Source organism: Triticum dicoccoides, chromosome 2B (assembly GCF_002162155.2).
Source record: "Triticum dicoccoides isolate Atlit2015 ecotype Zavitan chromosome 2B, WEW_v2.0, whole genome shotgun sequence".
Classification (NCBI taxonomy): Eukaryota; Viridiplantae; Streptophyta; class Magnoliopsida; order Poales; family Poaceae; genus Triticum; species Triticum dicoccoides.
Genome location: NC_041383.1, coordinates 779,531,590 through 779,542,814, shown reverse-complemented (window position 1 = coordinate 779,542,814; position 11,225 = coordinate 779,531,590). Strand labels below are relative to the sequence as shown.

The following is an 11,225-nucleotide window of genomic DNA, read 5'->3' as shown; positions in this document are numbered from 1 at the left end:
CTCTGAATTTTTCTGTTAATTTAATTTGAACTTCACTCTTTTTAGTAAAGAATAGTTTTTTGATTTTTCAATAAAGATTGAATTCTACTGTTTTTCCAATTTGAACTTCATGGTTGATTATTTAATAATAATGGATATCTGAGTTTTTTAATAACTGTAAATCCTAGATTTTTTTAATAAACATCGAACCACCTAGTTATTTTAGTTTGAACTTCTAGTTTTTTTAAAAGGGAAAAATCTATATAAAACATTTTTTAGTTGTTCCTTCTTTATTAATTTGAACTTCTTCATTTAATTTTTTAGTAACAAGATAAAATATGAGGTTTTTATAAACTTTGAACTTCTCTATTATTTTAATTTAAACTTCTTAGTTTTATTCTAAGAAAATGTATGGTTTTTAAATAATTATAAAAAATTTGAAAATTTAATTTCATACATTTATTTCTCCTAGAAACGGAATTTTTTTTAGATTTTTCGTAAAAATCCAACTATTCTGTTATTTTAATTTAAACTTCTTGGCTTTATTTCGCATACATCTAAGAAGGAGAAACTATGTTTTTTTTATAAATATTGAACTACTTTATTTTTGTAATTTAGACTTCATGCCTTTATTTTAGTAAAAAACCTAGTTTGTAATAATTATTGAATCTGTCGATATTTAAATTTGAACTTCTTTAGATTGTTTATTTAAAAAACAATGAAAAACATATTTTATGAGTTTTAAACTTCTTTATTTTTAAAATTTGAACATCTTTGTTTTTTTATTTTTGGACTTCTTGTTTTCATTCTTTAATAATGAGGGAAATCCGAATTTTGTATAAACATCGAACTACTCCTTTTTTTTACTTCGGACTTCCTTGTTTATTTCTTTTAGTAACAAAAAAATCCTAGTTTTTTAATAAACATCAACCACTCAATTTTTAAATTTGAAGTTCTAGTTTTTGTAAAACTAAGGAATCCCTTTTTTAATATCGTGTTATTTCAATTTGAACTTCTATGTTCTTTTAGAAACAAGGAAAATCTTTTCTATATTATTTTTTCACTGCTTCATTTTTTGGACTTCTTGATTTATTCTTTAGTAGGGGTTAAAAATCTGAGTTTTTTAGTAGTCATTGAACCGCCTGTTATTTTAATTTAAACTTCTAGTTTTCTAGAAACTTGGAAATTCATTTATTTTATAAATTTTGAACTGGTCTGTTTTTAAAATTTGAACTTCATGTATTTTTAATGATGAAAATTATTTGAATTATAACAAAACTGCCTGAAAGAAGCAAAATGGAAAAGAATGCAAAATATCGTTAGATTGCTTTCTTATTAAAAAAAACATCTGTGATAGGATGCGCCTGGTTTTTTTATGGCGAACTACGACATGTTTGTTTTTCGAACAGTTTCATTTGTGTTTTCTAAACTTCCTAATCTTTTGGTCCCTAAAATCCCAAACGTGCACAAACCATTTTTTATTGTTTTTGACGCATACTTCTATTTATTTATTTCAATATTTTTGAACGTCGGATTACTCATGTTTTTCTATTTTGAACTTCTGTATTTTTATTTAAGAATGGGAAAAATAAGAAATGTATTATCTAGGTAGAGCTTCATGTGTTTTTATAAATGAATTTTGTGGGATATTTTTTTCCTGAGGGCGGCTTCTTTTTGTATTTATTTTTTCCCCCGAACTTCTATATGCTATGTTATTCAAAATTGAAAACATTTTGTCTCACAAACACCCATGATTTTTCATGGCGAACTTTTTTTATTGTTTTCCTATGCGTACTAGTATTTTTTTTTCTTGCCAATTACGAAAGTCTAAAATGTGAGTTTTTTTTTGTTTACACCGAGTGATGTACAAATATAAATTTTACATGTTTTTGACATAAGCAAATACGTAAGTTATTTTCTAGCACTCTTTCTATTTGCCACAGTATCAAACTGTTTTTATAGAAGCAAAGCACCCACACAGACGGGAGTACACACCAGAGCACACACACAACACACACAACACACCCACCAAAGCTCGCGTACACACGAACACACGAGTGAACACAGACAAGTCATCACACCCAGTACGCACGCATGCACCAACATACTAATCCTTTTCAGTACTACTGTACATGTGTAGCTATATATGCTTCCTGGTCTCATGTGTCGTCCTGCATACCAAAATCGAATTTGCAGCTCAGAGATCTGGTGCGGGGAACTATCACCAGCTTAGTCATCACAAGTTACCGGGCTACCTGAAGGAGCATCCAGAGGTTGCGGAAAACGTTAGCCGCGGAAGCAGCAGTCCCGACATATGCGAGAAGATGTTGGGAGAACTATTTGAAGGATGAAAAGCTGCTCGAGGCATGACAAATAAGGAAACAAGAGTTCATGTTTCATTGATGTGTGTGTATGGATATATGTCATGGTGATTTTATTTCAAGTGAAGTTGTATCTTCACTTATTCTGGTTTCCAGATACTTCACCAAATGGTTACTATATGTAGGTGTATTTTGATTTGATTTCATAGTTCAAAGAATATATAGTTGGCTTTCCTTTCAGAAAAAAAAAACTTGTCTGGCTCAACTGAAATGTGTTCTGTGCTGATAACGTTAGATTTGGCTTCGTCTTTTGGACGAAAACAGGGCTGGTGTGGGTTGTGTGTGAAAAGACCTTTAAATCAAACGATTGGTATAACTAGCAAAAGGGCCCGTGCGTTGCAACGGGAGAAAAAAATTCATAATTTCAAATGGTCATGATCACATTTCGTTGCATCACCGAGATACAATATCTCTCTCAATTTCTCGAAATCATGAACATTTTGAAATTATGAACAATTTGTTAAACTCATGCACATATTTGAAATCGCAAACAACATACTATTACAAATTTCTGAACATTTTCTACAATCAAGAACATTTTTTCAATTTAAGAATATTTTTTGCTATTTACAAACATTTTTTAGAAATTGTGAACATTTTTAAGCAATTTTCCTGAACTGGCAAACATTCTATAATCGATGAAAATATTTAGAAATTGGGTGGAATAGTTATTGAATTTGACGAACTTTTTTTGATTTAGCGAACATTTTTGGAAATGCCCGTGCCTTGCAACGGAAAAAAACTATCAAGTTATACATGTGTGGTAGATATAAAAAAGTATGAATCAAATTCACAAAGTATATACAAATCATGTCATGATGCGATAAGACACTTTTAAAATGTAATTTCAAAAACGAACAATATGATGCTCATCAAGACTTGATTTTTTAAGGCGTCACAACAAAATATTTTGTGGCTGAGCAAACTGCATTGACGGACCCTGCCTGAGCTATACTGATAAATAAAGTGTCTCGTCTGGACTTAGCGTAGCGGTGTTTACCATAACCACTATTGTGATATGAAAATAAGCATAACTGTGTATGGAAGCAAAATAGACATTTAGTCATTTTAATATAGCTTACAAAAACAAACCCTTAGAAAGTTATATCAATTTTGTTGGGTTCAGCGTTGTACAAAACACGGAAACCCTTTTTTACCCAACGCGAAGGACTAAATAAAATCATAAAACGAGCTATATAGATCTCCTAATAAAACCTTATGGAACCTACAATTAGTTTTGTTCATTATTTACGGATGTGTTTTAATTTTTGTGAACATTTTCTAAAAGCTGATGGACATGATTTTTAAATTCCTGAATATGCTTTGAATATTGGCTCATTTAAAAAAATCATGAACATTTTTTATTTCATGAAATCATTAGAAATCGTGATTTGTTTATAATTTGTGAGCAATTTTTTAAGTCATGAACATTTTTTGATTTTTAGAATATTTTTTAAATTCACAAACAGTTTACCATTTTCCTACTTTTTTTCAGAACTCGCAATTGTTTGATATTTTGGAAATCCAAAATTAATTTTGAGATAAAAAACCAAAACAGAAATAAAAAAAGTAAAAAGAAATAAAAAATAGGGGGCGCCATCAATCCGAAATTTATTTTTAGGGAAAAAACAAAATAGAAATAAAAAAAAGATATAGAAAACAGGGGGCGCCACGACCCGCACATGGGCTGGCCCATTACTGCGCTTGGTAAAAAGAAAGAGAAAAAGCGTGAGAACCAGGGATCCAACCCTGGTCTCCTGTGTGGAGCATCGTTGCCTCAGCCATCGCGCTGCTCATGCATTGGTGCTATTATATCGTATCCACCTTTAATAACAGAACCCTGGAGCGATATTAGAAATTAAAAACGAATCGTTTTTGCCACTTACAGGTGGCATTGGTGGGTAATTATTGCCAACTTCAAGGGCATTTTTAATGACGGACGGGCAGAAGCACTATTTGCTTTATTAGTAGGTAAAGAAAAGATAATCACTCTGCTTATATTGGCAGTGCAAATTAAGCACCAGATGTGTATTGTAGAACTTATTAATTTAACTAATGACTACAAATGCATTATCGTCCACAAATGCTACAGTTGCACAGCAAATGCGACTCTACTCTCCAACATATAGCATTGCAATACCTAACTGCACATGGGAAACCAAGATATGAAGCAGCCGACGAGCTCACTGCAGACCCGAAGACATCATTCCGTAATCAACTTACCAAAGTTGCTTGTCCTCCCCATAGAATCAACAGATCATGGAATTATTTACTATCAACACAGAACAGCATTGTATCATCAATCTCGAAATAATTTGAACGTTGGACTAGTTAATGCATGTATATAAGCGTGCCTATCTAAACATATGTATGAAAGTGACTCACTCCGCTTTCCAATACATGGTATTGTAATATTTTGCTGCACAAGAGACCAAGTCTGGTCCTACACAGTGAAACAGAGAAGGTGAACACTGAAGGATATGACGCAACAGGCGAGCTCACTGCAGAACTGAAAACAGCATCCCGGAATTAACTTGCTTATCTTGCCAGAAGAATCCGTGCAAGATTATGGAATTATTCACCACCCAACACAGAAAACATTATCGTCTCTGTCGTCAATCTCGCAACCCTTCAAATATCAGACTAACTGTATACGTATGTGTGCCTATCTAACAGTTTGTAGAAGTGAAGACATGCCGAGCACTGCTCACATCTTGCATGCTTTATCATCTTTACATTCACCCTGCCAAAGGAAAAGACGGCCCGCAAGCTCAAGTTATTCACAGTCATATATGAAGTTCCAAGAAGAGGAGATGAAGCCAACTAACCGCCTGTCTTCGTGCTGCAAAAATTTCCTCCAGGGGAGGTCGACCTGTCATAGCGACAAAAATGGGCACATCATTCAAACTATCCAGTATACTTCATTAAAGGTGCATATCGTTAAAATGGTTTCAATACGACTATAAAAACAAATGGAGCAACAACATAGTGTGGAGTTATCGATATGGCGAACTATTAGTGGCCAAACCTGTAACTTCCATACGGTATTTGGCCCATACACCATATACTGCATTTGCTATGGTAGCCACCTGCAAGGCATCAGAGTAAGATTAAGATCGGGATTACAAGTAACATGATAATTTAAAATTGAAGTTGATCACATCAGAGCAAAATTTTGAATTCCTCAGCTCTTCAATTTGATTTAGCATTCCATCTAAAAAAGTTTAATATAGCAATGTTCCATTAAGTAGAAAGCGTGCAGCTGATCGACAGCTCTCTGAAATGAACGAAACAAGCTGATACTTGGATTTACTCTGGAAATGTGCACTTACAGGCTCATACTTAGTAACTGCATAAACCCATCCGAGTCCAACTTCCTCATAAAGCCTTCTGAATGCCTGCAATAGTAACTTTAGTAACTACTCAAAAACATATAAATAAGTAAATAACCGTTGCATACACAAAATGTATATGAATTCTGCATATGTTGCTAAGGTCATCCTATTTCTCTTGGTATTACAACCTTTGTCAGCTTGGCAGTTGGCACTAGTATGGAGTGGTTATACTGTAGGCTCAAACTAACTTCACAGACTGGTAGACGCTTCTTTAATACTATATGATATACCACATGGTCGAAACAACTACTATAATAATGTGATGATAATAAGTTCTGCGTGTAATACTACTCTTGCATTGCAGTGCTAATATCTCTGTTCCGAGTCTTGGACTAACCATCCCTTCGAGGGTTTTAGCTTATCCTTGTTACCAAGGGATGTGGATGCTCTTATAATAGGGAGACATTATATATCAGTCACTACTTCCATCACTTCCATATCTAACTCATGCCTTTCATTTGCTTCCAAATATGTTCAAACTATTACACTTACCTATAATAACTTACTACTAACTTCTGTTTTTTTTTAAGAAAAGATTCAGTAGGGGAGAATGCAAATCCCTGAATTTCACACGGTCATACCTCAACATCTGTGACGATAGTCCCATCTGAGAGAATGGCATGTATCCTCCCCATGGCCTGGAAACAGAAAATAAGTTTATTTAGAGAGAAAAAAGGTAGGCCTTCAGTCTAAAAGGTAAAATGATTGCATACTGTTCTAAAACACCGCCATTAATTTTTAACTATAAACATAAGTAGTTGGGAATTACTAAAAACTGTGAATATAAAAATGGCTGCCATTGGAATATCCAGAAACAAGTTTACAGGGGGGGGGGGGGTAGATATTCAGTTTCTGGGTGTGTATCACTACAACTACGAAGTGGTATCTTTTATGCTCTTGTATCAGTAGCCTTAAAAAATCCAACAGACTGAAATTTCGACACTGAGGCAATAGATCATATACATGACCAACTTCATTCTTTCCAGATAACCGAGTATGAAACTAATAAACCAAAATGAGAATCTATACTGAAAGGTAATACGCACAGTTTCATAATCAAGATCCTGATTGTCCTTCGGAGAGTAATCTTTCGAGCTGATGTCGACAAAATTTATAGCTCCATAGGATTTGTTCCTTTCCCTCAACATGTTTACCTGTCAAAACATGAGAGTTGGTAAGAGCAAACTTAGCTGCTGCAGCTTGCAGGATCACCAGTAAGCCTGTACTGTTTTATTCACCAACAAGTGAAGAAAATAAATTCAGAATTAAATGATTGCGATTCAGAGACTTCATTATTCATAAGATGGTGATGCGCATAGAGTTCATAGCATGTCGAACCCATGTGGCAGGGTCCTAAAGTATTACAGACTTAAGTTCATGGTGGGGAACAAAAGCCAAGTGTCTCCTAAAGACATTTTTATGCTGATGAGAAATTGCAAGGAAACAAACTAAGCATGACATGAGTAGTATATGATGATGACAGTCAAGAATTCATAGGAAACACCCATGTTGTTGGGACTAATTCAAATGAACAATGTTCATCGACATGATCAGATGGTTCAGAATCCTGGAAACAACGAGATCTCATTTATCATCATGGAACATTCTTCGCAGTTGATTGAGCATCAAATAATCTAAACTGGAAAAGGGATACAATACAATGGTATGGAAAAAGAACGATAGAAACAGCATATCACTACAGACTTTAAAAAGAAAAATAGGCAGTAGAGAAGTGCTCTAGGATATGAATTATAGATACAGGATATTCTGTTTCTGTAACTGAGCCAAGGCAAAACCAGCTTGCAGGCTCAGCGCCATTTACCAGCATCGCCTAACATTAATCCATTCTCATGCACTCATATGGCCTACCATACAATCATCAATTCCATCATTCAGTCATGGCACTGGTTAAACATGTAGTACAAATATGTGTCCTTATTAAGCTGCTCCATAGGATCGAGCGCACTCTGAACATGCAATTGCTGAATATAACAAGTCAGTCCCAGGAACCACGGGTGGATGATGCGACGCACCTCACGCATACAGAGCGGGCATTCACCATCGTAGAGCATCTTGATCCTCCAGCTCTGGAACGAGCTCCCCGCATCCTTGGACTCCGACGCAGGGGACGCCTTCACGTCCGAGTGAGCCTGGCATCTGCGAGCTGCAGGTTCAATTCAAGGTTCAGACGCACGCAGCACACACAAAAGCGAAGCGGGGGGAGCGGGGGGCAGCCTCGCTCACCGTACAGCGAGGCGGGGCGGGGGGCGACGGGGTCCCACCGCGCTCCCCGCGGCGGGATGCGCGCCGCCCCCATCGCCGCCGCGGCGGCGAGCGGGCGCGCGCGGGGCAGCGCCGCCCCCAGGCGGGCCAGCGAGCTCGCCATCGACGCCGGTCGGGTCGGTCGGTCGGTCGATCGATCCCTCTCCGTCCCCCTCGCGCGCGACGCTGGCTGGCTTTGCGTGTGGTGGTCGAGGTGGCCTCGTTGCGCCGCAGGAATGCGGTGGCCTCCGCTGGTTCAAATGGGGTTCGCTCACCGGTCGGATTTTGCTCCACGAGGGCGGTTTCTCCCCTTCCCTCCACACCGCAAATTTCCCCCCATCCATTTTATATTGTTCTCTGTTTCTTCTTTTTCTTTGAACGGGACTAAGAGTGAGCGTTCGCCCCTTAGCCTCATTGAGTGAACGCTTGCATCTAGTCTACATGCTTCCCTCTTTCTCTTTTGATCGCGGTCTTGCAGCCTCCGTTGTTTCTCTCTCAACGTCGGCGCCATCCCTTACTTATTACCGATGTGTCCTTCTCTTCCACCTCATGGACGTCCTTAATTTGATGATGTCGATATTTCTGATGGCGCCAACTCGAGGGGCAATATCTAGACTCCGAGCAGGTGCTCTACCATGTGGTAAGGCACTTTCTTATCCATGTTGTGTAACCTTGTATCATGCCACCGCTCGTCTACATTCTTCTTCCTTGCGGTGTTCCCACTACAGATTCTCCTTCAAAAAAAAATTGTATGTGTCAAAAAAAACATCTAGAAAATCCTTTAACTTATATTAGATACTCATCGACAAAGGTAGGCATACACCTAGGTTCCAATGTACCTAGCTTTACACTGAATTTTACATATGAACTGCCATCCACAATCAAATACATGACATGAGTGCCATTTCCAGACGAAGAAAGCCAAACAACATTCTGACCGAAGAATTTTTATTCTAGCCATATTATATTGTTGTTGCAACATGAACAAATTGTAGTCAAAAGAATTAGACAAACCATGATCAGCCCTTGACGACATTTTTTAACAGAACAGACAACCAACACACATAAGGGGCTGGGCGGGCAAGCAACACACTCGCTTACTTTGCTAAGAGCATCTACAGGCGCCTCAAACCCCCTCACACGTCTGGGGTGGCCGGTTAGAAAAACAGCACCGTCGGGTGCCTCAAACCGGCCTCAAACGCTCAGACTGACCGGCATCCCATATATCCAGCCCTAACATCGGCTGGATATGGAGCGGCCCGAGCGCATCCGCCACGTCGGGTCCAGCCCACCTCGACCTCACATATATCCACTAGTGCAGAACCGGGATTTAGCATCGGTTCGTAAGGGCCTTTAGTGCCGGTTCTGTAACCGGCACTAAAGGGTGGGGACTAAAGGTCCCCCCCCCTTTAGTACCGGTTTGGCACGAACCGCCACTAAAGTGCCACCACGTGGCATGAGTCAGGGCCGGGTGTGGGGAGACCTTTAGTACCGGTTGGTAACACCAACCGGTACTAAATGTTTGGGGGGGGGGGTTATTTTTTATTTTTCCTTTAATTTTGTGTTTTCAATTTAATTTAGAGATTGTTTTTACATTATAATAAGTTGTTAAATCATTAGGTGAAAGTACCGCAGATTAGTTTCAACTAGATGCATGGATCCTAGCTAGCTAAGTGAATCAAAGTATATGCCATATCCATATTACTTGATCACTTATATTAATTAGGTGAGCAAGTAATATGGATATGTCATATACTTGATCACTTAGCTAGTTAGGATCCATCCAGTTGAAACTAATCTGCAGTTTCTTTCATAAATGATATAATAACTCATCACCATCATATTAATATAAAAACTATTGCATCATATCATCACCAACAACAGTATACTAGCTAGCTAAAAATTAGCATAGTCGTCATTACCACCAATACTAGCTTAAAGAAGAAACATTCACTTGTACCACAAGGAAAGATATCACCGAGTTCAATATGGTCATTGATGACCCACAAGTGTAGGGGGTCTATTGTAGTCCTTTCGAAAAGTAAGAATGTCGAACCCAACGAGGAGCAGAAGGAAATGATAAGCGGTTTTCAGTAAGTTTTTCTGCAAGCACTGAAATTGTAGATGATAGATAGTTTTATGATAAGATAAATAGTAACGAGTAACAAGTAAATAAAGTAAATAAGGTGCAGCAAGATGGCCCGATCCTTTATTTAGCAAAGGATAAGCCTGTACAATTTCTAATAATGAGAAAGGAGCTCCCGAGGACACATGGGAATTATCGTCAAGCTAGTTTTCATCACGCTCATTTTCATCACGCTCATATGATTCGCGTTCGATACTTTGATAATTTGATATGTGGGTGGACCGGTGCTTGGGTACTGCCCTTACTTGGACAAGCATCCCACTTATGATTAACCCCTATTGCAAGCATCTGCAAGTACAACAAAAGTATTAAGGTAAACCTAACCATAGCATGAAACATGTGGATCCAAATCAGCCCCTAACGAAGCAACGCATAAACTAGGGTTTAAGCTTCTATCACTCTAGCAACCCATCATCTACTTATTACTTCCCTATGCCCTCCTCTAGGCCCAATAATGGTGAAGTTTCATGTAGTCGACGTTCACATGACACCACTAGAGGAGAAGACAACATACATCTCATCAAAATATCGAACGAATACCAAATTCACATGACTACTAATAGCAAGACTTCACCTATGTCGTCAGGAACAAGCATAACTACTCACAAAGCATATTCATGTTCATAATCATAGGTGTAATAATATGCATTAAGGATATGAACATATGATCTTCCACCAAGTAAACCAATAAGTATCAACTACAAGGAGTAATCAACACTACTAGCAACCCACAGGTACCAATTTGTGGTTTTGGAGACAAGATTGGATACAAGAGATGAACTAGGGTTTGAGACGAGATGGTGCTGATGAAGATGTTGATGGAGATTGACCCCCTCCCGATGAGAGGATTATTGGTGATGACATTGGTGATGATTTCCCCCTCCCGGAGGGAAGTGTCCCCGGCAGAATAGCTCTGCCAGAGCCCTAGATTGGTTCCGCCAAGGTTTCGCCTCATGGCGGCGGAGTTTCGTCCCGTAAGCTTTCCCATGATTTTTTCCAGGGTAAAAGTGATGATATAGCAGAAGATGGATGCCGGAGGCCCACCAGGGGCCCAACAGATAG

The 11,225-nt window shown here is 38.1% G+C and overlaps 1 protein-coding gene across 1 annotated transcript; it reads right to left on the bottom strand.

Moving 5' to 3' along the window:
• Nucleotides 1-4,671: 4,671 nt before the first annotated feature.
• Nucleotides 4,672-8,269, bottom strand: LOC119366250 (uncharacterized protein At5g50100, chloroplastic-like). Its single transcript, XM_037631945.1, has 8 exons — nt 8,000-8,269; nt 7,789-7,919; nt 6,802-6,909; nt 6,337-6,393; nt 5,693-5,758; nt 5,389-5,449; nt 5,189-5,232; nt 4,672-5,103 (listed from the first exon to the last, which is right to left on the bottom strand). Exons 1-8 carry the CDS (start codon nt 8,139-8,141, stop codon nt 5,068-5,070), a joined length of 645 nt encoding a protein of 214 aa, XP_037487842.1. The 5' UTR covers nt 8,142-8,269; the 3' UTR covers nt 4,672-5,067.
• Between the last annotated feature and the right edge of the window lie 2,956 nt (nt 8,270-11,225).

Excerpts from the sequence above, each read along its gene's own strand:
- LOC119366250 (XM_037631945.1), bottom strand. The coding sequence starts at position 8,141 with ATGGCGAGCTCGCTGGCCCGCCTGGGGGCGGCGCTGCCCCGCGCGCGC. Across the intron at positions 5,450-5,692 it reads CAGTTACTAAGTATGAGCCT|GTGGCTACCATAGCAAATGC; the intron begins GTAAGTGCACAT and ends GATGCCTTGCAG. Across the intron at positions 5,233-5,388 it reads ATACCGTATGGAAGTTACAG|GTCGACCTCCCCTGGAGGAA; the intron begins GTTTGGCCACTA and ends TCGCTATGACAG.